Source organism: Crotalus tigris, unplaced genomic scaffold (genome assembly GCF_016545835.1).
Source record: "Crotalus tigris isolate CLP2741 ecotype Arizona unplaced genomic scaffold, ASM1654583v1 scf7180000017614.5298720, whole genome shotgun sequence".
In the NCBI taxonomy this organism is placed as follows: domain Eukaryota; kingdom Metazoa; phylum Chordata; class Lepidosauria; order Squamata; family Viperidae; genus Crotalus; species Crotalus tigris.
Genome location: NW_024096513.1, coordinates 4033414 through 4060369, shown reverse-complemented (window position 1 = coordinate 4060369; position 26956 = coordinate 4033414). Strand labels below are relative to the sequence as shown.

The 26956-nt window shown below is 41.2% G+C and overlaps 1 protein-coding gene across 6 annotated transcripts in view; it reads right to left on the bottom strand.

Annotated features, from left to right (window-relative positions):
* Positions 1–26956, bottom strand: part of COL16A1 (collagen type XVI alpha 1 chain) — a 292803-nt gene that overhangs the window by 123986 nt on the left and 141861 nt on the right. For all 6 annotated transcript variants that reach the window (XM_039329689.1, XM_039329679.1, XM_039329697.1 and 3 more), the window contains 4 exons: positions 22899–23022; positions 20312–20587; positions 13330–13410; positions 11443–11577 (listed from right to left, as the gene is read on the bottom strand). In XM_039329689.1, coding sequence (XP_039185623.1) covers positions 11443–11577; positions 13330–13410; positions 20312–20587; positions 22899–23022 — 616 coding nt within the window. The remainder of the gene's footprint in view (positions 1–11442; positions 11578–13329; positions 13411–20311; positions 20588–22898; positions 23023–26956) is intronic.

Genomic DNA, 26956 nt, shown 5'->3' with positions numbered 1-26956 from the left:
CAGGTTCCCAAAACATTGGGAATCTGACTGGACTAATCTCACAAGGGGGAGGGTTTGGGACATTGGGGATTGCTTTCAATATACACTTCTGGTGCAATTTTCCTCCAGATTACGTGGCTGCTGCCATTTGTGACTTTCCCATCTGGCTTGCGTCAAAGTCAATGGGAGAAAGGAGAGCTGTGGCTCATCTGGTTAGGATGCTGGATTGACAAGCAGCAAGGCCAAGTTTGAGACCCAAGTGCTGCCGTGGGATGGAGTAAGCTCCTGTTCTTCACTCCAGCTCCTGCTGAGAACATGAAAGGAACCCCCCCAACTGGGCATCCTCAGGTGATGCCACCAGCTACTCCTTTCAACCTGGAAACACCTTGGTGTTTCTGACATGAGTGGGATGTGAGTGGGACGCTTTACAACCCCATGATTCACTTAACAGCTGCAGGAAAAGCGGTCATAAAACTGGATGCAGCTCATTTGACCACCTTGCTTCCCAATGGAAATTCTGGTCCCCCACTGTGGTTGTAAGTCGCGGTCTATCTGTACTTGCTTTCAGTGGAGGTAAATTTGCTTAGCTGGCCCTTCAAAATGTCACATATCTCCCCACAAAGCATCTTAGCACCTTTGGAAAGCTGCTGCATGCACACAGCAATATTTACAATTAAAAGAGAGCTTGGAATGAAAAGGTTTGTGCTAAAGAAACTTACATCAGGGGAATTTTACCAGTCTGGAAATGGAAGCAGGATAATTTGTGTTAATAAAACTGTTTCTCAGCGATTTATGTTCTCAATTACATAGAACAAGAAAAGATATTTACAAGTCTCCATATGTTTGAGGATGCTACACATATGAATATTTGGAATATTTTTTTCCTGATTTTTTTAAAAAAAATAGTTTAAAAAACACATTAGGAGACTGAGCTATACGCCTCATGCTGAGCTTAATGGGATTACTGACAAGTCTAAATACTTCAGTGTTTCTCAATCTTAGCCACTTTAAGATGGGTAGACTTCAACTCCCAGAATTCACCAGTGGTGAGATTCAGCCAGTTCGCACTAGTTCGGCACAACCAGTAGCTAATTCTTTGTTACCTAGGCCCAGAACAGACTTCCAGAAGCGGCATCCACACAGAGAACCGGTAGTTCACATATTTGAATCCCATCATTGAAGTCAACCCATTTCAAAGTTGCCAAAGTTTAGAAACACTTGAGAGTTGCAGCTAGATTTTTACAAGATTGTGAAAAAAACCCAACAGAGATGGAAACTACCTGGCAGGGAGAGAAGACATTAATTGGAAATATCTGTTGGATCCCTCAAGGAATGATAACTAATCTTAGGAGGAAACATCTACAAAGGCGTCCATTGACTTCCAAGTTCACTACCAATCTGCTGTTGAACCTAGAACCCCACTTGCCATCTCTAAACTGCAGATAGATGCAAGGTATTTGGCATCCAAGGACTAAACTGGATGCTTGTTGTGAGCAAATACTGCAGATCATACCCAAGTCAGCCAAGTAAGTGCCTTCTAAATCTTTGGTATCTTCAGATGACTTATGGACATAGCTTTATGAATTTTCCCCAGTCCAGACTTTGGGGGAAAAACTATCCAGAACAAGGGCCAAATATAAAAGGTGTGAATGGCAGCATTCTAACAATATTTCATTATTAGATTTTTATCTTACTGTTCTTCCAGGGTCCAAAGGGGTCTGCATAGCAATAGCAATAACCTTTAGGCTCATATGCCACCCCATTGTGCTGTACAGCCCTTTGCAATGTCAGCCTTTTGCCCCCAACGATCTGGGTCCTCATTTTACCAACCTCGGAAGGATGGAAGGCTGAGTCAACCTTGAACCCTGTCAGGATCGAACGCCAGGGTGTGGGCTGAGTTTGCCTGAAGCAATACTGCACACTAACCACTGTGCCACCAGGGCTCTTCATAGCCCACCCTTCTCTTCTTTGTCTCCCCCAAACAACTACACTGTGGGCTAAGTAGGGAGACAATGAGTAGCTCAAACCACACAGATAGCTTCCATGGCTGAGGATCTCCCAGGGCTTGCCCAAAATCTTAATCTCTTTATCAGGTGAGCTCTACAAGAAATCTTGTTACCTCTGCCCACTTCTCAATTGCTTGCTCATCCTCGCTTCTAGCAAAGCATTCCCCTCCCCTGTTTTTATTCTCTCTCTGTCACAGGCCCACTTTCTTTATTCACCGAGTGTCTCTGTCCTGCCATCCCAGGGAGGTGCTTGTTAGTAGAGTTGACTTATGCTTCTCTTCAGACAACAGGCGGTCCACCCGCTCTCTATCCATCAGGTCATACTTTGATGCTCTTGCTACCCAGGGTCTCCCACATACCACATCAATCACATGCATTTTCTTTCTCCAGCTTGTCTCCCGTTCCTTCCTAACAAATAGATTTTCTCTCCTTTAGCTCTTCAGCTTTCTTCAGGTTTGTGGATTTGTGGGGGAGGAAAAATGAGGCAGATTTGATTCTGGTCCCAGACAGCGAATGAATGAAGCTGTTGTCCTCCTTGGTGAGAACATCTAAGAAGGAGGAGGGCAAGGGTTAAGCTTACCGGAAAACAGAGTTGCTAAAGCGGCTCTAAAATTCTGCCAAATCAGTCTGTTTTTCTTTAGGGATGAATAAATCACCTCCCAGTTGGACTACTGCAACACCCTGTACATGGGGCAGCCTTTGAAGAGCGTTCAGAAGCTGTAATTGTTCAAGAATACAATGGCACATGCAGTTTTGGGTGCACACAGTACATCTGTGTAACAACACCATGGCTTTGCAAGCTGCAGGGGTTTCTAGTAGGGAATTCAAAGCGTAGGACATCACTTGCAGGACCCCCTGTCACTATCCCTGCCCATCCCACCAGATCTGGCCAAGTAGACTTGCTCCAAGACCTCTCTGTTAAACAGGATCACTGGGTTGGATCCAGGATGGGGCCTTCTCTGTGACAGTAATGTCTTTATGGGGCAGTATCCATCAGATATTTGGATGGCCTTGACCTCATTTTATACCCCGTTCCCTGCTTACCATGGATACTCCTAGTAATGTCTGCTGTCATGACTGCCATTCTGCTACGCTATGCATCACAAACTGACAGCCTGACATCCGTAATGGGGGAAAGGAGTAGTGGGGGTAGGGACACAGGGAAGAAACCAGGAGGAATTGAAACCAAGCAGTACCGTTCCATGAGAAGCATCAGCCATCTCAAGTCAACACAAAAGAATGCACGAAGACAGGGACCGTTTCCTGACAGGGACAATTTGTTAACACCTGACTGGACATTGACTGATAAGCAAGGGGGGGCTGGCCAGGAACAAGGGAAAGTTAATTGTATCTCAGACCCAGCTTTGCCTCTTCTGTAATCACTTTGGCTTTCGTGAAGTATACTTTTGGCTAACCATTGGCCAGGAGTCTTTCTTTCCTAACTGACTAAGTTGGGATGATTGGCATCTGCTGTTTTACATTTAATTTTTGAAAAAGAATTTGCTTTCAAAATTATTACAAGGGAAAAGAGAATTTTGGAGATCTTTTAATGAGTGGATGGATTAATGGATACTCTGATGTTCTTTCCAATCACTCACACTTTCTTTGTACCATCCTCTCTTCAACAAGCTACAGATTATTCGGCTTCCCTTGTTTCAAATAAATTCCAAGGAAAAATATCAAACTCTGGACTTTTCAATTCTGATATTCTTGACCCCACTAGGTGTGTGTGTGTGTGTCTTGCGTGTTTGTGCATGTGGACATCTTCCCCTAGTATGATTGATGGAACTATATTCTTTTTCTTAGAGAAATTCAGAACTCCATCTGATTTCTCTGTCCCCAGATTTGGTGGAGAATTTTAAAAGGCCCTTTGTGTCAAGCTGCAGACTTAGTGTGTTTTCATATCAGCTCTATGTTGAAAAGTTTTCAAATAATCCAAACAATTTCAAACTAGGCGACATATGGACTATTAAAGAAGAACCATCTCAAAATCCTGAAATCTTTTCGGAATTAAATTGGACAAGTTTTAATAGCATTGGATTGTGGTTATGAGCAAATGAATAATCAACACTGCACTTTTGACCTTTTAATCATTAATAAAACTCTGGAATAAAGGATAGCAGTTGTAAAGATGAGAGAGAACATTTAAAGGTAAAACAGAAATTCATTCACTTTGCAGTTTATTAGGAAGTTGCTTCAGTTGCTTCTTGCAAGTCAACATAGTTCCCCCCCCCCTAATTTGGTAATATGACTTCTTGAACCACAATACAGCTATTCACTGATGCATAATATCAGAAAAAGAACACATAAAACTATGTATACAAAGATAGCTGAACACACAAAACACGTACAGATTTTTGAATGGGCTTTTATAAGACGTTTCAAAACTTGATGGAGAGACAGGAAAAATGCACAGCAAGGATGAAAAAAACAAAAGTGAAATGGAGACCAAGACTAACTTCCATCCTCTCTGCTAACTGGAAAATCCTGTCATTGAGAAATGGTCTCAGGATATTTTTACCCCACTGGAGAAATTTGAAGAAATCTCCCTTCACTTCCCTTGCCCATTAATTAAAAGGACATTTGTGCTCAAGTGTTTTGGTTCAGTCCTCAAAGCAAGCCAAAATTGGCCAGTATGGAATGACTGGGTTTCCTTTAATTCCAATCCAGTGCACACCTCCCTAAAGCAAGTGCAAGCAACACATAAGCCACCTACTGGCCCCAGCCACAGACATCCACAGAGCTCAATGCATTTCTTAAAATGCTGAAGCAGTGTTACACCTCCATGATGCAAGCTTTGCTGAGCACTCAGACAAATCATCCATCAGCAGACATAGAGATAAGCAGCATCTACAGCACTATTCGAGAGACAATAAAATGCCAAAAAGTAAATACAAAGACCAAAACATCTGCTCACCAGCAAACAAAACCCAGATAAGCGGAGATCGACACCGAGATTAATATTAGACCAACAATCAAATGAATAATACTCCACTCAAGGAGCTACCAACTCAGACAAACAGCTAATAATAAATAGCCTACTCAAGGTACCACTAAAAACATTCCCACCAACAACCAAGCCACTTGTATATAAACAGAGAATAATCCCCACTCCCTCCTAGCACGGATGACATTATCGAGTTTGGTAATAAAATGTCTGCAAGAACCTCAAAGCTCTGCCTTTTTGTACGGATGTGTACAATTCAAGCACACACATTTCTGCCTCCAGAAGCAAAATGGTAGATTTTTGCCAATGGAATTCTTTGCTTGGGAGTTTGGGCCAAATTAAAAGCCTGAATGTTACGGGGTCAAAATACTCAACATCAAAGATCTGCAAGTTGAAAAACGGTTGCACGCTGCTTCCCTGAAGATACTCTTAGAAAGATACTCAGCAGCAGAAGCAGAAGTGAGCTCAGCATTGTTAATAGGCTACTTTCAAATCTTGAGATTTGAGGATGACTATCCAATTCAGGTCTTGGCTTTCTGCCTCCCCGGTCAATAGATATTTTATTTCTTCCACTGTCCCATTGACGTCAATGGGCTGGTCAACAGAAGTGGGTGAAGCAAACCTTGGCATTCTATTTCAGCGGGTCAGCCTTGAGTAGAAAGCATGGATTCACCCTATCATTTACAAGGTTGAAACGTTCTTTAGCACGGGCTCTGTATACAGACAGTGACTCGGCTTACAACAGTGACTTATTGTCCATTTTTCACAGTGACAACTATTGCAGCATCCACATGTGATCAAAATTCAGATGCTCGGCAACCGGTTCGTATTTCTGATAGTTGCAGTGTTTCAGGGATCATGTGATCTCCTTTTGCGGCCTTCTGACGACCAAAGTCATTTTGGTAAGCCTGATTCACCTGAAAACTGAGCCCTGGTGTCACGGTGGTTAGAATGCAACATGGCAGGCAAACTCTGTCCACAGCCTGGAGTTCACAGCCAGGTGGGCTCAGCCTTTCATCCTTCCAAGGTGAGTAAAATGAGGATCCAGATTGTTGGGGGCAAGATGATGACCCCTTAAACTGCTTAGATACACCTGTAAATATTTTGGAGCAGTATGCAAGTAATAATAATAATAATAATAATAAAGCTGGAAGGGACCTTGGAGGTCTGACCCCCTGCTCAGGCAGGAAACCCTACACCATTTCGGACAAATGGCTGTCCAGTCTCTTCTTAAAAACTTCCAGTGTTGGAGCATTCATAGCTTCTGGAGGCAGGTTGTTCCACGGGTTCATTGTTCTAACTGTCAGGAAGTTTCTCCTTAGTTCTAGGTTGCTTCTCTCCTTGGTTAGTTTCCACCCATTGCTTCTTGTCCTGCCTTCAGGCGCTTTGGAGAATAGCTTGACTCCCTCTTCTTTGGGGCAACCCCTGAGATATTGGAAGACTGCTATCATGCCCCGCCTTGTCCTTCTCTTCATTAAACTAGACATACCAATTCCAGCAACCATTCCTTATATGCTTTAGCCTCCAGTCCCCTAATCATCTTTGTTACTCTTCTCTGTACTCTTTCTAGAGTCTCAGCATCTTTTTTACATCGCGGTGACCAAAACTGGAATCAGTATTCCAAATGTGGCCTTACCAAGGCCTTGTAAAGTGGTATTAACACTTCATGTGATCTTGAGTGCTATTGCTACTGAGCAACGACAGCGATTTACTTTAACAACGGTAGCAAGAAGGTCGTAAAATGGGAGAAAATTCATGTAACCAATGTCTCACTTAATGGGAGTAACAGAAAGTTTGTGGTCATCAGTCAAGGGCTATCTGTACAGAGTGGAATGTTACATGGCGACTTCCATTGTTCTCCCCCCACCCCAAGGTCTTCTCTCTAAAGGGGCCTTGTGTAGTTTCTAATCCCATTAATGGGAAATAGACTTCCCAACAACAAGGCCGGCCAGAAAGTGAAGTTGCCACCAAATGACCCCATTGCCTCCAGCAACTGCGTGGCATGCTGAGACATTAAATGCGGCGAATGCCATAGATTCATATATTACGTTGCTGTTTTTCATCTGTTCTTTCAACTGGGTAGCTTTCCTTCATCTGTCATATTAGTGGAATTAGGTTCTCAGACTGCTGGGTTTGGACTGACATTCCTTGCTCTACTCTGCGTCCAATTCCTTGCATTCCATCCTTTTTTTTTAAAAAAAAAAAAGGCACATTTTTTTTCTCTCCCTCAGATTTGACAGCAAAATATAAAATATCTCCAAATTGGTCACAAATGTGCTCCCCACAAAATAATACAGCTGAAAGTGATTTAATTCCAGCTCTTTCTCCCTATTAGCCTATTTACCCAACTGTTGGGAGAGCTGAAAATGAGATTTCTATCAAAAGAGCCATTAAGTCAAAATGTACCCAGCGGTGGATTAAACGTATGCCAAATATATACCAGTTTCAGATTTTTGAATCAAAACAAGTTATTTTGATGAAGCAATGGCCTCCCGCTGCAAGTGTTTATTGTTTTTCCATTAGGGTGTTTGCCATGACACTTCCAGAGTATAACTCTCCTTGTTTTTCTAAGAGGTGGCCATGTGAGTCTCTTTTTTTTAATTGAAAAGTTTTATAAAAATTACAATATACATCCCAAAACCCCCCCACCCTAACCCCCCCTCTCCCTCCCGCATTTCCCAGAGCTGAGTACAGGGTTACAAATATAATAATCAAACTCTAACTAACATTAACCAAGTATATAAATAACCAAGTCCATAATGCATTTTAACTCCCCTTTAACATAAGTATAAACAAATTAAAAATAAACATAATATAAACAAATCAATATCCTAATTATTAAACAATACAATATCCAAATTGTTAAACAATACTAATACTAAAAATAATAATAAAACTAATAAAAATTCTACTATAATAAACTATTAATAATAATAATAATACTCTAAAATTTACTCATAAACTAGATGGAACTTTTTAGTCCCATATTTATTCTGAATATAATCTATCCATTAGAAGGCCAGATCCTGAAGTTGAAACTCAAATACTTTGGCCACCTAATGAGAAGGAAGGACTCACTGGAGAAGGGTCTAATGCCGGGAAAGATTGAGGGCAATAGAAGAAGGGGACAACAGAGAATGAGATGGCTGGATGGAGTCACTGAAGCAGTAGGTGTGAATTTAAATGGACTCTAGAAGATGGTAGAGGACAGGAAGACCTGGAGGAACGTTGTCCATGGGGTCGCGATGGGTCGGACATGACTTCGCAATTAACAACAACAAAAAAAAATCTATCCATCTTCTCCAGACCAAAATGTATCTTTCTTGTGAATGATCCTTCAAGTAAGCAGAAATCTTAGCTATTTCTGCTAAATTTGACACTTTAAGCGTCCATTCTTCTATAGTAGGCAAACAATCCTTCTTCCAATATTGCCCTACCAATAACCTTGCAGCTGTTGGCCATGTGAGTCTTAATGCAAAACCAACCAAGGGTTTTGGGTCACTTTCAAGCAATGTTTTTCAACCTCAGCTTGAGATTGAGATATCTGGACTTCAACTCCCAGGATTCCCCAGCCAGCATTCCCCAAGTCCAGAGATTTGAATGTTGCAGAGCTTGAGAAACACTGCTTTAAAAACTATTTATACTATCACATGAGATTTTGTGGATCCTCTTCATCTGAGAAATGTCAATTAGACAAATGGATGCTGTCATAAAGTAAATGTTGTAATTAAGGTTCCATAAGTCTTCTCGAATCTTTGGGGACGGAAGAACTTTTTTTTTCTGTCCCCAAAGTGATACGAATTAGTGATAGGGGTGATTCTGTCCAATCAGGGATGATGTAATTAAAGAGACATTGTACAATTGGTTTGAATGAAAGTTAACCCCAGTCTTTAGTAACTGGGCACAGGGCATCTGGTTTAGATAAATCTCTTAGCTCTTGAATTTTTTTCAGCTGAAGCCCAAATTTCACCTCTGTGGGAAATCATAGTAACCTGAAATTTATACAGAACCTTTTAATTCAATTTCAATATAATTTTAAATTGGTTTATATTCATCTTTTTACCATTTGTGAGCTTCTCAGATTCACGGTATCAGTGAATTTGACAATATATAAATTGAATAAACAATAACAACAACAATAACAGCCAAGTGCAAAAGGCAGTTTTACTTGGTATAGCTTACATTCAGTGACAATACCTTTAGCACCATCAAACAACATCATCTGCCCCACCTGGGTCCTTGGGTGGATGAAAATGTAGCTACAAGAATAAAGTTAAAACTTTGGCTGTTTTTTTTTTATGCGCAATGGCCTCACAGCCACCATCTTGACTTTTCTTACCATAATCTGCAAACTTTCTTGAACCCAGGAAATCCTGGCTGTAGCTCAGGGTTGAACTGTGAAGTCCTTGATGGTCCCTAAGCTTGGTTGTTTGTTTAAAGATATTTCGTTACTCTAGTCAAGGAACTGCCAACTCAGATAACCAAGCTAACACTAAACAACCGTAATCAAGGAACTACCAGGCACCAATGATAGCAATAGGAATAGCACTTATATACCGCTCTATAGCTCTTTCCAGCGCTCTCTGAGTGATTTACAATGTCAGCATTAATGCTCCCAACAATCGGAACTGACCTTGGAAGGATGGAAGGATGGATCGAACCCCAGACTGTGAGCAGAGTTAGCCTGCAATAGTGCATTCTAACCATTGCGCCACCAGGGCTCATGACGTTGCTACCTAGTTTGGTAATGAAATGTCTGCAAGAAAACAACCACGCTCAGAGACCACCAAGGACCCCGCAATCCTGCTTTTGTTTATCTCGCATCAACACTCCACCCTTTGTAACTCTCCAACAGCCACAAAATTGCCCTGTTGCCCTTTCTTTTTTAAATAGTGGAACTGTAATGATGCCCCTAGGTTTTTTAAAGAAATGTATGGAAAGCAATTTCAAAGAGAAATGGAACATATTTCATGTTTAATTATAAAAATCACAGAGAAGGTGAGGCTGAGAAAAAAAGGGGGATGTTTTAGTTCCATAGAGGGGTGCCAGCGCTGCTTCCATCATACTGCAGAGGCTGAATATTTAAAGAATGGAAAAGCAGGGCTGGGCAGGCCAAAATAACCAAATGTTTCCCATATAATATAATTCGGTCTGATTTAACCTCATGATGGTCAAAATAAATCAAAGCGACATCTTGGCTCTTTGTGCACAGACATCCCAACATTCACTCTGCCAGGCCCAAAAGCAAAGGCTCTGGATTTCCACGACAACAAATCATGATTGTCAACATGGTTTTTATATAGCAGCTGTTAGGGCAGTGTTCCTCAACCTTGGCACCTTGAAGACATGCAGATTTCAATTCCCAGAATTCCCCCAGCCAGCAAGCAGAGCTGTTCGCCCTGTGAGGTAGTCCAGATAGGAAACCCAACTAGGAGTGTCCAGCTCCATCTTTACTATGTACTATAAAGTTACATTAACAGATCTTGCAAGTCTGAAAGTCTTTCTGCCTTCCTTTCCTTTTACTCTCCATAAAACCAGGGAGGGCCCCTTCTGAAATAGCTCCTGTTTCTGTGGGCTGAGATGTAATTTTTTTACATTTTTAAAATTAATTTTCTAATATTACATTTGCATATTTGAAAAGCAACGTGGCAGCCGAGTACAATAATTCCATTCCATTTAAATATCATCAATAAAAATCTCAAAGTATTACGACAACTAATTCCCTCTCTTTCCCCCTTAATATATACTGTCTCATATTCAAACCAACACAATTCTTATTCTACCCATCAAACAGAAAATAACTTTCTAGCATTCATCAATATCTTAATAGGGCTGAGATATATTCTCCAGTCTGTGTCTCTCCCTTCCCGTCTTCCAAGGTCATTCCCAGGGACCATTACAGGAGCCAGTTTGTGGAGTTTGGGCCAGGCTCAGAAGCTTTCTGGTTAGTAAACAGTCTACATCCAGTTTTGATCCCCACATTACAAAAAAGAGGTTGAGACTTTGGGAAAAGTGCAAAGAAGAGCAACTAAGATAATTAAATGCCTGGAGACGAAAACATATGAAGAACAATTGCAGGAGTTGAGTTTGGCTAGAGAAAAGAAGGACTAGGGGGGACATGATAGCAGTATTCTGGTATTTGAGAGGTTGGCACAGACAGGAAATGGTCAACCTATTCTCCAAAGTATCAGAAGGCGAAACAAGAAACAATGGATGGCAACTAATCAAGGAGAGAAGCAACTTGGAACTAAGGAGGAATTTCCTGACAGTGAGGACAATTAACCAGTGGAACAGCTTGCCTTCAGAAGTTGTGGGTGCTTCATCACTGAAGGTTTTTAAGAAGGGACTGGACAGTCACTTGTCTGAAATGGTATACGATCTCCTGCTTGAACAGGGGGTTCGACTAGAAGACCTCCAAGGTCCCTTTTGATTAATAAAAGTTCACCCGTGCAAGTGGACCTGAGACAAAATCAAAACACTTTATATCCTGAATATCCTGAAAAAGCAAACCTGTTTGCTTTGAGGTTCTTCCAAGCAGAAACAGCGCGTGTAAACCTTGCCTTCCGTTTGGGGGTTGATCTCAATCAATTCATTGTTCTCCATAACTTCTACATCCCGACGTGTTTTGGAGGCTTCCGGAAAACACTGTTGAAATAGAATCAAGGATCAAAATAATACAGAGATGGAAAGCATTTATAAGTTGGTATGTTCCTAGTGGCTTTGGAAATGAGAGGCTACATTTTTGGGATTCAGGGTTTTTAATTCACAACACTTTTAAGAAGGCAGAGTTGTCTGGTTTATTAATAACTCCCAAGCCACCAAAGAGAAAGCAAACCCTGTTATGGTGCATCCATATGATATATAAACCCAGCTATTGTCATGGGTTAGAAACCGTTGACAACATTTAAGGATGAGTAGAATTACCATGAATGTCTTGATTTTCTACTTATTGACAAAACTCACTAGGGCTTACTTCTGATTCATCTCTGAGATCAATAGCAGTTTTGCAAAATATCCAGAGGTCCACTTTGAAAATGGCAGCGGTTCAAAATACGAATTGGTCTTCTTAAGAAATGAGGACAATTAGTCAATGGAACAGCTTGCCTCCAGAAATCGTGAGCGCTCCATCACTGGAGTTTTTAAGAAGAGACAAGACAGTCACTTGTCTGAGATGGTATAGGTTCTCCTGCTTGAGCGGGGGGGAGGGGGGGCTGGACTAGAAGATCTCCAAGGTCCCTTCCAGATTCTATTCTATTCTATTCTATTCTATTCTATTCTATTCTATTCTATTCTATTCTATTCTATTCTATCTTTTATTCTATTTCTATCTTTTATTCTATTTCTATCTTCTATTCTATTCTATTCTATTCTATTCTATTCTATTCTATTTCTATCTTTTATTCTATTCTATTCTATTCTATTCTATTCTATTCTATTCTATTCTATTCTATTCTATTCTATTCTATTCTATTCTCATTAAAGACCACAATGAATGCAATGATGTGCCCATGAATTCAGATTTCCATTGAATTGAAATTCTTGCTTATACTGGTGGTCTTTGACTTACAACAGTTCATTTAGTGACCATTGGAGATTACATTGGCAGTGAAAAAAGTGACTTAGATCGCTGTTCACACTTACAACCATTGCAGCATCCCTGTGGTCACGTGTTCAGAATGCAGACCCTCAGCAACATGCATGTATTTTTGACGGTTGCAATGTTCATGCAATTCCCTTTTGTGAGCTTCTGACCAGTAAAGTCAATGTGGAAGCCAGATTCACTAAACAACCGGATTACTAGCTTAACAATTGCCGTGATTCACTTAACAGCTGTGGCAAGACAGGTCATAAAATGGGGCAAAGCTCACTTAACAACTGTCTCACTTAGCAACAGAAATGTTGGGCTCCGTTGTGGTCCTAACTCGAGAACTATCTGTACATTAAGTTGAGAACGTGAATGCTGGAGAACAGCCTTGCTGGATGAAGGTGATCTGGTCAGCTTTCCATTTCCCATGTTAATCTGCTAGGAGCATCTGCAGTAGAAGACAGATCTCTTCTACTCTTATTCCCGAGCATCTAGTAGTTACAGGAATACTAATCCCTGGTTTAGATAGCTGAATAAAAGCATGCTGCTTAAGCTGCAAGTAATAGATGTTTAACCTAGACAAATCATTCAGACACTTTTGGGTGTGGGTGTGGGTATGGATGTGTTTGCACGCCCAGACATAATACTCCCGGAAGATTGTCCATTTATGTTTGCAGATAAGCATCTGGTGATTCTAGGGTAACATGGAAAGACGCAGGAACATTCCATAACCCTCCCAGTCATTCATAATTAAAAGTGTCATTTTTATTTTTTTATTTTATTTTTTTCGCAAAGCCTGAACAATTACTCACCCCACTGTCGGAGATCTCACAACATCCCTCGTGCATTGCCATGGCTGGGTCACAGTAGATGTGCAGCTGCTGAATGTCAAACTAGGAAATATAAACAAGCATGGTTTTAGGTCAAAATTAAAATCCCGGAAAGAAAGCTTGCATCCTTCAGCTCCCGGAGAAGAATCCTAAACCAACTTTCAACACTGAGTATGTGAGAAACATTTTTCTACACCTCACACCGTTTTGGGATAGAATTGCTGGGAGCAAAGTCTTAACCCTGAATCCTAGGTTTTGTGGGCTGCAGACACGGCATCAGGCCAATGGCTTCCATCTCAGGACTAGCAGCTAATCTCAGATGTCTTGAAATATTGGCTCCAGGAGGCTTGCAGGACATCTGCTTTGAATCAGAGGAGCACTGATAGTGATGAAAGTATGTTGATTTCCTCCCCTGGTTTCCTTTTTTTTGATTTTCTGGGGAGGGAGTATGGCCTTGATCCAAAGTGAAAGAAAAAAACACAGGCCTGGTTGTTTCTTCTCTCTAGTTCCATCCTTTCAGTGCTTGAGTCACATCTCTTTGGAAGCTGCCTAGATATCAGGCGTGGTCTCATACGGGTCAGCAGCCCATGAGTCATGAACCTCCCCACCATGACTTCACTCATATTATAAGCTGCACAAGTTCTGGCAAGGAGATTTCTGGACCAGATTGCCAAATGAGAGCATCATATGCACCATCACTTTCTTCTCTTCCAACCATCACCACAAGCCACAAGACAGGGGCTCTTCAGGATCTGCCCAAAATCGAAAGTAAGTCTTTCCCCAGCGTGATCCTATTGAATCTCTTTAACAAGATTTACTGGGATGAAAGGGATGGGACTGAAGGAATTCCAGCAACTGAGCTATTTCCCATCTACAACCAACACATCTCCAGAGTAGAGAGATCTTTATTTTCTTTCTGTTTTTCTCAGTACCAGGGAAGTGGTGGATCTTTTCACTGTTAACATGGGAGGGTGCATCTGGTTGTTTAAACCACTTTCTTTATAGATCTCAGAACTAACCATTACACTGGATCTCTTCTCCCTACCTCCCTCACCTTTGACCCATGCTTTTCCACAGGCCTGTATTTCTACTGCTTCCCTACACAGCGTTTGTACTACAGTTCTTCAGCCATCACTTGTAGTAGGCTTCTTCTATGGGATGCCTGGTAAATTTTGTAGAGGGTCCTGCATTTGCACCCTCAACAGGTAGCAATGACATCAGGTAGGAGAGTACCATGAAACTGTCCATCATACGTAAGAGTATACTAGCCAGGATTTGTGACCTCTTGCCAAGTTGACCACCATAAAAATTAATTGTAGAATCTATGGGTGAGCCAGCCTCAGATTTGGATCAGCTCTCCTAACAGAAGCCACAGGATGGAAAAAAAGGTTGTGTATGAATTCTTTTTTTTGTTTTTGTTGTACACCTAATATTTGGAATCTATTAAGATATCAAGAATTGTTGGGTTTTGGAGACATGGCTGAAGGTATGATCATACAATTCTAGAAGAAGAAATCAGCTTTGTAAGAGTGGATTTTTGAAATATATTGTTCACCAATGATTAAATGAAGTTAGGGTTCTTTGGATGGAGAGACAAGGAAACTGACTTCTGAGTACTATCCTCAAATGTTTTGGCGTTACCAATTTATCACATAATTACCCATTTTTTAAAAACTACATACAATCATAGAATTGTAGGGCTCGAATGGGCCCTGAAAGTCTTTTAGTCCAACTTCCAGCCCAAGGCAGGAGTTTTAATTAATTATTAGATTAATTAATTATTCTTATAATTAATGTTGAGGCTATGCTGTTAATACTGTTGTAAGTACACTTTTATCTTCTGCTAATTAGTCTGATACAAATTTTTATATAGAACTCACACTCACCTACTTCCTAGCCTGGTGCTTTAACTCTCTTGGTTTTGGTAACAACTTTCTAAGATAAGCTAAATAGTGCTGGCAAGTTTATTTATTTATTTATTTATTTATTTATTTATTTATTTATTTATGAGACTTATATACCGCTTTAAGTACAGGCACTCTCTAAGTGGTGTACACCAGTAAGCAATGTATGTATATATTTGCATTGCCCCCAACAATCTGGGTCCTCATTTTACCTACCCTGGAAGGATGGAAGGCTGAGTCAACCTTGAGCCGGTGAGATTTGAACCGCTGACCTGCTGAACACAGTCAGCTAAAGTGGCCTGCAGTACTGCACCCTAACTGCTGCGCCACCTCGGCTCATATTTCATGTTTACCTATGATAAATTACCTAATGTTGGTGTGAGAGATGGTGCCCATAGAGGGGGAGCAGGAGGGGTTAGTTTTCCAGGAAGGATGCAATACATTCCAGACAGGGGAAGAAGACAAGAGGTAGCACAGCCCAGAATTGGATAAGAAACAGAGGAAGAGATTAAAGGCACCCACTCTCTAGAATCTCCCAGGGCATAGCCATTAGTAATAGTAATAAAAGTTCAGTCTAGCAAGAGTTGGTCTGCCATACGTAAGCAAATAAACAACCGAACTCTGGCTGAGTTGTTCCCTGTCATTCAGTTAGGTGCAAAGAATCAGGATCATTTGTAAAATTGCAGCATGGAAGATTTATTCAGACCTGTACATAAGGATCTGATCAAGTAACAGTCAGCACTAAATTGGTACTAGATAAGGGTCAATGGAAGTCAAGGCAAGGCTGGTTGGGTCTCTTGTGACAAAGACTCTAAACTGATGATGCACTTCACTCCACAGCTCTGCCTGCTCTTCCATAAGTTCTTGGGTTTAGCTTGAAGGTTGGTGCCCTGAGGAGCTACCCTTGGTTCTGAGAGGCTCTCCCAAAATGGGTGTGGCCAAAGTGGACAAGCCCATTCAAAGTAAACGAACAAGACAAAGAGCTAGGCACACACACAGACACCCAATCAGACATTCACCTTTACCCATACATTCTCACATGTAAATACTTTCAAGCTATTTCCACACTTAAGCACAATACACCCCTTTTCCAGGCTGACAACTACCAAAGGCTGCTTTCTTTTCACAGCCATCCACTAAAAAAAGAAAATAGAAAAGAGAGAAAACCCCACAATTAAAACTGCAGAGTTTAGAATGATGTGGAAATTAAACTGCTAGTTTTGTAACTTCCTGGTTGTGTGAATAAAATTACAGATATATAAAATAATGTATGTAGTTCTATAAATACCCACAGACAAATGAGCACATACTCAGCAAAGTGCAGGTGGAAGTAAAGGGGGCCTTGGGGGCCTCTTTTAATGCATTGTGCATATCCAGACCAACCGTGTTTTGTTAACTTGGGTTGAGTTTAGTATGCTGCATTAATCCAGGGCTGGGAAGGTCTTACGGAAAGAGAATGTGGTACAATAGTGCCAAGTCAGAGGCCTGGCCCAGAACAAGCTTTTTGAATTTATCTGCTTGATTTATCTCAGAATGCACTCTCACCAAAATAGCTTAGTTTCTCGTTCATTATGCATTGGATGATCAGCTCAAATGCTTTCACAATTGCTTCCTGGAACCACACCGTTAGTGCAATTGGATTTGTTTTTTGTTTTGTTTTTTTTGTCTTTATAATTATGCAGATTCCCTTGCCTTACTCTTTCAATTTTTCTGCAGCTTTGGATCAACTCCCTGCAATTATTTTACCCATTTTTAGCCTCTTGTGCATTTTAGCAATGCTCGAATTCCCCTAGAAGGAATTTCATCAGTATTATTTTAGCAGTTTTAGTTTTTCTTGAAATTCCTCTGGTATTTTGTTTTCCTTCAGGAAACAAAATAGATTCACCTAAATTTCTGCTGAAGCAAGATTCTATCACAACCTTAAAAGATTTACAGAACAACATTGCTAGTGTGTACTTTGGGAAGCTAACACTGCACAGAAACCTCTAGATTTCTCTAAAATGTTCAGCAAAATGTGACGGCAATTCCTGATGAAATTTAGCTCTCATAGATGTCTAACTATTACCATTCAAAGCACTTAAGATCCTGCTTCCACTCAGCTGTGTTTTGGACTTGTCCATGGTTTCTGCACATACTGTACATATGCAGTAATATGGTCTGGTGCCACCCAAGTCCAGATGGGACATTGCACAGAAGTTTATGGATATTAACAAGATTAGGGTCCCATGGGACTTCTAGAACAAATGGACAGGCAGGTACTGGGCAATCAAGCAGATATTGTGGTGGTAGAAAAGAATCAGAAGACAGAGGTGGAGATAGATGTATCAGTGCCAAGTGACAGCAACATTAGGAAGAAGGTATATGACTAACTGGAGAAGTACTGGGGCCTGAATGATGAACTGGAGAAGATGTGGAAGGTGGAGGCCAAAGAGGTCTCAATGTTAGTAGGAGTACTCGGGACTGTAACTTCTAAGCTGGGAGAATAGCTCCAATAGATCCCAGGAAGAACATCAGAGCTCTCTTCTCCGGAAGAGTGTAGTGCTAGGAACAGCTAAGATTCTGCAGAGAGCCCTCACACTACCATGATCCAAGATTGAGGCAGACACAGGCCACCCATAAGAATGAGAAGGGAAATGTAGATACAGTATATTACGTGATGATATTAAATACCATCAAATTATGAATTAGGAAATCAATTATTAATAATAACATAAAATACAAGAACCAGTCAATCAATTCTGGATTCAATAAAGCTGATGGTGCCTGGAAAGTGATGATCAACAAGCAGAAACTTAAATATTTGAGCATGTGATGCAAGAAGACAATTAACTAGGAAAAGAAAATATCTGGACAAGAGTGAAGGAAATAATGAAGAGGTAGGATTAGGTGGATGGATAGAATCAAGAAGATTACAAGACTGTCCAAATCTGTTGGTTGTCACTGGAGACAGGTTGAGATGTTGGGCGTTCACAATCACCAGCAATCAAGCCCAGCTCAATGGCACATAGCTAGCATGATAGTAAAGTAAAAATTAATTTGTTATGACAAAAGGATATCTCCTTTTGAAGTCTGGCCAATCTTTGGACTAGATGGATTAATGTTCCAGACAAAATATTGAAATGCTGGGCATCTTCCTTCAGTTGGCCAACTTTCAGATGTTCTGGGACTACTAAAGTCCAGCATTCCCAATCAACATGGCCCTTGTCCATACTAAATGGGAATTCTGAAAGTTGCAATCTTAGAGCAAAGGTATTATGTAGATAAATATCTCACACATGCCTTATTTATCTCATGTGATGGGTCTCAGTGTATGTTTGATACTTAAGAACATTGTAAAAGTGCACAGTCATTCTATGGGTTATTCTGTCTTCATTGGCTATTATTGCTGTGCGGTTTATTTTAAGAGCCATACTGAACACATCGTATCCAGATTCTTCTCCCCCAAAAAGAAAACTTTGGAACTAAGAGGAGGAAAAAAAAACATTTCAGTTTTGGCTACCACTGTGATATTCTTCCATTCTCTTTGAAGGTGAGGACAAAGTCCAGAAATCAGGTAAATATTTGCAATATTTGTCCACTACATCTGAGGAAGGATGACAGAACAACAAGAAGCTAAAGCGTGTTAGTGTATCACAGCACACACCACCAAACTGAAATCAGCAGGACTGATGCCTCCCAGCTGTCTCTCACACAAAGAGAGCTGACTCTGTTACCACTGCAGTAGCTGAGGGCTTCACACTGACTCACATTCTCTAGAGCTACATTCCTTTGGAAATTGATCTTGCACCAAGAAAAATTGCCACTACAATTCAGGCATCATAAAAAGAAAAGAAAAACTGCAGCTAATATGGACCTGCTTCCTCAGGTTTGACAAAATGTCCAGAGCAGGTGTAGACAACCTCAACTCTTTTATGACTCATGGACTTCAAGTCCCAGAATTCCTGAGTCAGCATAGTTGACTCAGGAATTCTGGGAGTTGAAGTGCATGAGTCATAAAAGAGCCGAGGTTGCTTACCCCTGATCCAGAGCAATCCAGAGCTTGAAGAAAGACGATTGCCGGCAGATGCTACCTCTCCTGAAACTTTCTAAGGAGATACGGCAAGACACAAAATGTTTTTGAAGAGTTTTCCTCGCTTCCAAAAGGAAGTGGGAATCATCCAAGAAAATGGGAATGCTTGGCCAATGTGTTGGGTCTTCCAGGTATTCTTGAAGACTGTTTCAGAGGAGATACAGGCAGTGCTCAACTTACAACCACAATTGGGACCAGAATTTCCAGCAAGGAGGTTGTTAAATGAGTCTTGCCCAATTTTATGATCTTTTTTGCCATGATTGCTCCCTGCAGCTATGAAGTGAACCATGTACTTGTTAAGCAAAGGTCAACAAGGTTGCAAATGGTCCAGGATGCTGAAACTATGGTAATTGCTTGCCAAGGAGCAGGATTTTTGATCATGTGACTGTGGAGAGGCTACGATAGTTGTAAGAGTGAGGCCTTATCCAAAGGCACTTTTTTTTCAGTGCCATTGTAACTCTGAACGGCTGCTAAACACATGGTTGTGAGTTGAGGACTACCTATATAAGCAATGTATTAACAACTATAGAGTTTGTGTCTTTGTAAAGCTAACATTGGTCTGCCAAGAGATAAGACAAAAACGCCCCCAGCTTCTTTCAATCCTTTGTGTCTGTTATCTGTAGCTGTAAACTCATTATTCAATTAATCTGTCACTTTATACAGCTTGAGTACTCTAATATCCAGGCTCTTAGTTCTTGCTGGCTAGGAGCCTAATGATTACGGTATTTCTGTTAGCAAATAAAGAAAACCAATTTGAATCTCTCCAATTGTTTTGGCTCCATTTCTTTAATTTAAACATTAGTGCCAGAGAAGCTACACTGAGGCCTGTGGCTGCAAGTTATCCTTTTTTTTTTCTTGGAGGGGAAGCAAAATAGCTTGCCCAGCAGTCAGGTCAACTTGGAAAACTGGGCTCAGCTCAATTTGGAGATGTACCTCCTAGCCACAGGACGCTTACGTGTGCCCACGGCCACTGCTGCCCCCCATGACTTACCATCACCGGAGTCCCACGCACTGCCTCCAGCCCCACGAATGCGTTGCCTTCGCTGACCAACTGCTGGCGCAGCTGCAGAGGCTTAGATGAGATGTAACTGCAGTCAACGTGGACGGAGATCACCTGGGTTTGAAGGCTGACTGCCATTTTGTGCCACTTCAAGTCAAAAAGAGAGGTGATGCCTTTGCCAGCAAAGACCACGCCAATCAATTCCCCGTGACGGTCCTTGGCCTGGAACTCCAGACTTCGCTCTTTGCTGTTGATTCCCAGGGAGAGCTGAAAAAGTAGAAGGAAGAAGAGAAGGTGCTGAATAGAAAGATGTTCCTAAAAAGAGAGAGAGATGTAGGAGGGGAAGCAGGGAAGCTGAAAATGAAGGCTGAGTTGTTAGTGGAGAGAGAGGTGACCAGTCAGAAGGCTTTGCAGGTAGTCCCCAACTGATGACCACAGTTGGGACCAGAATTTCCTTCGCTAAGCAAGGTGGTTGTTAAATGAGCCCTGCCTAATTTTATGACACCCCCCCCCGGTGATTGTTAAATGGATCGCTGCAGCTGTTAACTGAATCATACAGTTGTTAAATGAACCCATCTTCCCCCATTGATTTTGCTTACTGGAAGCCAGCTGGGAAGGTTGTGGATGGTCATCCCATGAGCCCGAAGCCCATGGTAATTATATGTCAAGCATTTTGATCACATGATCGCATTGTTGTGGGGATGCTATGGTAGTTGTAAGTGCCAGGAACCTTCCTTGCTGCAACCATTGTAAAGACATACCGATGGCCAAGGGCCTGAATCCTGACCATGTGACAATGAGGAGGCTGTAAAAAGTCCTGGGAAGGCTGGGCACAAGTTACTTTTTTCAAGGCCTTTGTAATTTTGAATGGTCGTCAAACAAATGGTTGGGTGCAAACCAGCGTTTGCATTCCTTGCGTTGGATGAGGAGAGCACATCTTTCTCCTTCTGTCCTGGCTACTTTTTACAGAGGCATGATTGAGGGCATTTTAACAAACTGTATCCCTCTTTGGTTTGGTGGTAACAGAACCTCAGATAGAAGGTCCATACAGAGAGTGGTGCAGACAGCTGAGAAGATTATAGGAAGCTTGCTTCCTGTTATTCAGGATACTGCTTATAAGCACTTATATGTGCTTAGAGCTCGGCGCATTGTTAGAGGCCCCACACACCCATTTCACGGTCTGTTCCTGTTGCTCCCCTCTGGGAGGAGGTTTTGAAGTATTTATAGCAGAACTACTAGACTCTGTAACAGCCTAATTCCTTATGCCATGCAATCTTGTAAATTTGCAGGATTCTTTATTTTTCGCCATGTATATGTATACATTCAAATTAGGCTGTGATGTTTCTCTGGGTCATATATGTGTGTGTATGTGGGTATATATGCATAATGGTATTGGCACCTTCCGCAAACCCATGCCCATGACCGCACCAATCATTTTACGACCACTGCATTTGCTTAATGACCACTGCAAAAAAGTAATACAATTGTGTCATGTGACCTTCTTGTTTTACAACAGCTATGACTTATAACTGTAATTGGCAGGCTCCATTATGCTTTTAACTCTAGGACTATCTGTAGTGATATTTTGCTGTTAAAGAAATGGATCTTAAATTATAATAAAAATGAGATCTTCAGTAATAATAAATATCCTTAGAAACAAAGGGAGAGTTTTGTTCCGATGACAATATTATCCGGACGAAATTTTGAACACTTTTCTTGCAAATTAAGTTGGTTTAACCTGTCTAAATGTTATAAATCTAGTCATAAATATGTGGTAATAACAGGTAAGGATAGATGACTGTTCTACATTTCTGCATCATTTTTAAACTATGTAAAAATGAATATGATTTACATGAATTTCCTTTAATATATGCATGCTTACAGGCTCTTTTCCTTTATATAATGCTTTCATTTACTCATTTTCCTTAATATAATGCATGTTAATGCATATTTTAGTGTTCAGCCTGCCTTGCAACATTCTGAAAAGGTTACTTGGTACCTGACACATCTGAAGGTTATTTGATGCTTAACTGACTTGGAAGACAGCAAGCTGGGCTAGGCTCTCCACCCCACGCAGAGAATATTCCTTCTGCATCATATAATTGGAGAATTCTCCATCCTGTGGAGGTCAAGACAGTACATTGCTCCATGTCTCAATTTGAGGAAGCAGGCTGGGGTGATAATTGGTGGTTCAACAACTTGTGGGAACTCAGCCAATGCTTTGGTGTGTAATGTGAACGGGGTCACCACACTCAGCGGCCACCTTTCTTTCTGGATCCACCGCATGTGGAATGAACCCAGAGACCATACCTTATTAACTTGAGTTTAGAGTTGACTATATTTTCATGTATGCAAACGCAATCCCACTGACACCCTTAGCTGAAAGGGCAAGGTACGAAGCAGATCAAGCCTTGGGTGAGCTAATTCTGGGAAGGAAGGAAGGAAGGAAGGAAGGAAGGAAGGAAGGAAGGAAGGAAGGAAGGAAGGAAGGAAGGAAGGAAGGAAGGAAGGGGAAATAACAGGAAAACAATAGAGCAGAGAGGCGATGGAAAGACTGGACCAAGTTAGTTGGCTATACCTGGGGGTATCCTTGAGGATCAGTGATCTGGAAGAGATACCAGTTCTCTTTGGTAGTCTGCTTCTTCAAGAGTAGAGTGATGATCAAAGTGAATTCATCAGGCAAGCCCCGGGGGAACAGCTGTCTGGGAATAAAGAAGAGGACAGAGATGTGAGTAGACAGGTCTTTCCTCTTTTGGAACATATCATCTGCAGAGTCACTCAGAGGATACACCCAAATTGCTGGTCAAGTCCAATCATTAACTATTAGATTAGCCTTTGATATCTCCAAAGGTTGTTTTACCGTCTCAGAAAAGATCTCTTTCCTCATAGCCTAACATGCTTCAACAAGAGAATCAACAGAGAAGAGTCCTCTAGATGGATTTGTGCAAATTTTAAAATTTGATTTATTTATATTCTACCATTATTATTTTTAGAAATAAGTCAATGTGGCAAACACACTTAATATTCCTTCCTCCTCCAATTTTTACTCACATCAACAACCCTGTGAAGTGGGTTGGGCTGAGAGAAAGTGACTGACCCAAAGTAACCAACCTGGCCTTTATGCCTAAGGTGGATCTAAAACTCACTTTCGGCCAATCACCAGGAGACGGTGAGTTCTAGTCTTGCCTTACACATGAAAGTCATCTGGATGACTTTCAGCCAATCACCAGGAGATGGTGAGTTGTAGTCCCACCTTAGGTGACTCTGGGCCAGTCACATGGCTTGCCTTCTAAATTACGGGGGCTCCATTACTGGTGGTATTTAAGAAGAGATTGGACAGTTATTTGTCAAAAAATAATGTAGGGGGCCCTGCTATTGCAGGGGGGGGTTGGACTAGAAGACCTCCAAGGTCCCTTCCCAATCTATTATTCTGTTAAATATAAAAAGACTCCGTAAGAGTTACTATATGGCTAACTAAATCTATCATAATTCAAAACTCTCTCAACTAAGCAAGTCAAATACTCATTAAGGCTGGTTTGAGGCACAGGTCATCCTCTGGTGGATTTTAATCACTGCTGCATAACACCTGGCCTGATTGTATGTTGTAGTAGGATTAGTGCCTGCAAGCAGCAGGAGGGTATAAAATTGTCCTGTGCACCCAGGGTATTTATATAGTACTGGTGAAATGAGGCTACTATGAATATCTCTGTAGTATAGGCACTCAGAGAAGTAAGCATTATATCGTTCCTGTGTGTCCAGAGTCACGAGGACATTGTCTGTCCAGTTAGGGAATTTTCCTGCCTTCAAAACCACAGAGAGGAAGCATGAGAAGAAAGAAAACCCAAGATCATGTGACAAAATGCACACAGTTTGTCCCTCTGCTTCTATCCATGACTCGGCCGGATGCCACCTTCTGTCTAGGAAGCCTCGAGCAAACGTCTTCCATTATAAGGAGATCAGCCATGTAGGATGCAAGGAAAGATATTCACTGGTTTATTGTGACGTCCGCTTGTTAGAGGGGAAGTTATTTTTTTTTTAAAAAAATGTTGTTCTCAAATTAATCAAGAACAATCTGAGTTTATTCTGGGAGGCCCCTTTCAATTGTCAAGGTTGCGAATGAAGGACGCACTTGTTTATTTCTTCGCTAACGGTTCTGCTTCTGGCAACTGAAGAAATCCAACGTTTAATATGAATGAGGGTATATTCTTTTAATCAAGAGTGGGCTTTCCTTGCTTAATGGCAAATCATCTTTCTTCTTCTTCGGGACCTAAAGACAGGACACCCAGGGATAACATGCCAATTTTGTTAAATAAAATGGATTAAATCTATTTAAAGAGAGATGCTGATTCATCCATGTACCATCTCATTGGCTGGCCATGTCAAGCTCGAAAACTCAAGAAAAACAGGCTGAGTTTCTTCTAAACAGTCTCTTTTATTGCTCCTCACCTATAGACAGAAATCTTGCCAATACATAAAGCAACTACCTGCATAGCTAAAGATATACTCTGCAAACTTCTATGGAGGAGCTGTCCTAACCTTCTTTTGTCAAATCAAGCTATCTAAACTTCTTGCTCCTCTGGAATGCAGCCCCTCCCTCCTGGGAATCCAGACTACATTCCATCATAGGCCTGTAATAATACTTCTGATCTGCCCATCCAATCATGTCTTTCTCTCAACCAAGTCTTTAATTCCAGGGATATTTCATTCATTCAGAAGGTCCTTTATCAACACTCTTTTTTGACCACAGAGAAGGTTTAAAAAAAAAAGCAGCAATATGGCAAATGTGATGCCATGATGCAAGTCCTCCCCCCTGTGTACATATGTTAAGAGGTCAGGGATTGAATTATGAGGCACATCTGCCATCTTGCTTCTTTTAACCTCTACTAGCAGAGGGTCTGGATCACAGCTAATCTTCACCTAAATATGGAATTGTCCAGAGTGGGGAACCAGAAGAATATTCCTGCTGCTTTTTATTTTTTTATTTTTCTAGGCCATGCAAGTGTTGAAAACCCCACAGTTATGCAAGAACCAAAAGCGATGTATGAATCACGTGGGAAGGCCCTTCCTATCACCCAAGGTTTAGACTAAGTGAGTTGAGTCAACGGTGGAAATGTCAGCTGTTAGTTTTGCAACTGAACGTGATCAATATGTTCTGGGAGCCAACAGAACAGAAAGGCCAAAGGCGAAAAGTTGAGAGAGGCAATAACAAAATTTAACAAGTACATCGGGAAAAGGAAGAGGAGCTGTATTTAATAACTACCAGGATAATACAAGAATCCACTCTAAATGGGAGGGATGAAGGAAGTGCAGTAAACTGCCCTGAGACAAGTATCATCACTGGATGAGGTCAGTAAAGTTAAGATGATGGTCGTAAGAGTGTGAACAAGGTAACACCCATATTTTTATGTGCATCACACAACCGAGCCACATAAAAAAGTGATGAATCTTTAACTGCTCCATCTTGACTACTCCCCTGACTTTTCCGACAACAGCCTGTGGACAACTCTGCCCCACCAAATCCTCTCTCTCTTTCTCTCTAAACTTGGAATGGTGTCAGAGCCAAGTTCACAGGAGGTCTGGAGCAACATCTGAGAAGGTGACGAGGTTGTCTTCTCATTTCCCAGGTCAGTCTCCTGCAACGGCAGGCTATCCGATTTCCTTGTTTTCCTCTGCTCTTCAGATCTGTCTTTTTGTTGGGGATTTTGATGTCTATTGAATTATAATCCTGCATTTCGCATTTGCTTTCATTCCTCATGTGAGTTAGCTCTGGAAGGTGATATATGTAGAGAGACACATTCAGAAATGAATATGAGAAATAGATTCCCTTCTCATCACTGCATTGTTATGCCAGGATATTATGAAAGTCCCTTTTGTGCTTGGTAACCAAAAACAATTTAGAAGCCTTTTCCCCCCCTTCCCATCTAAAAAACAATATTTTTGAAAGACGATTATGATGAGGTCATGGCAGCTCAGATTCTAAAATGCTATCCAATTGTGTTTTGTTTTTTGCTCCAGCAGCTACTGCAGCTAATAACATCTGTGTTTGTTTCTCCAGACATTCAAAATACGTTGAAAACCAGACAGAATTGGAAGATTTGGAAGCCAAAGTGAAGAAGGATCAATTTCATCCATGGAACATTTCCTTCTCTTGCAACATTACCAATTAGCGAGGATCCATCCTGGGACACGATCACCACCCAATATTTATTCCAAGCTTCTACACCAAAACATCCCAAGCACCACCTGACCTTGACATAGAAGACATCATAAATAAGCTGTTCCTCAGAAGCCAGAACTCTTAAGATATAAAATTCTGCCAGTGGCTCATGAAGCTTATCACCCACTAAACAGTACACAAAGTAACAGCTATGGATTATGGTCTCCATGGGAAAGATGTTGCCAAAATATATATTTATTAGGTTGTATATGTTGCTCTGGTCCTTGACCAGCTCTCTTCATCTTACCATCCAAACAGGATTAAAACAACCTCAAAATATAAACTCCAATAGAATTTGAATTCTAATTAGGTTTAGCACTTGGAAATTATGGGAAGAACACAGTCTCATCAGGCCAATCTTATCTGGGTTTGTCCACCATGGAATTCCAATATCACCAGTGTTTCTCAATCTTGGCAAC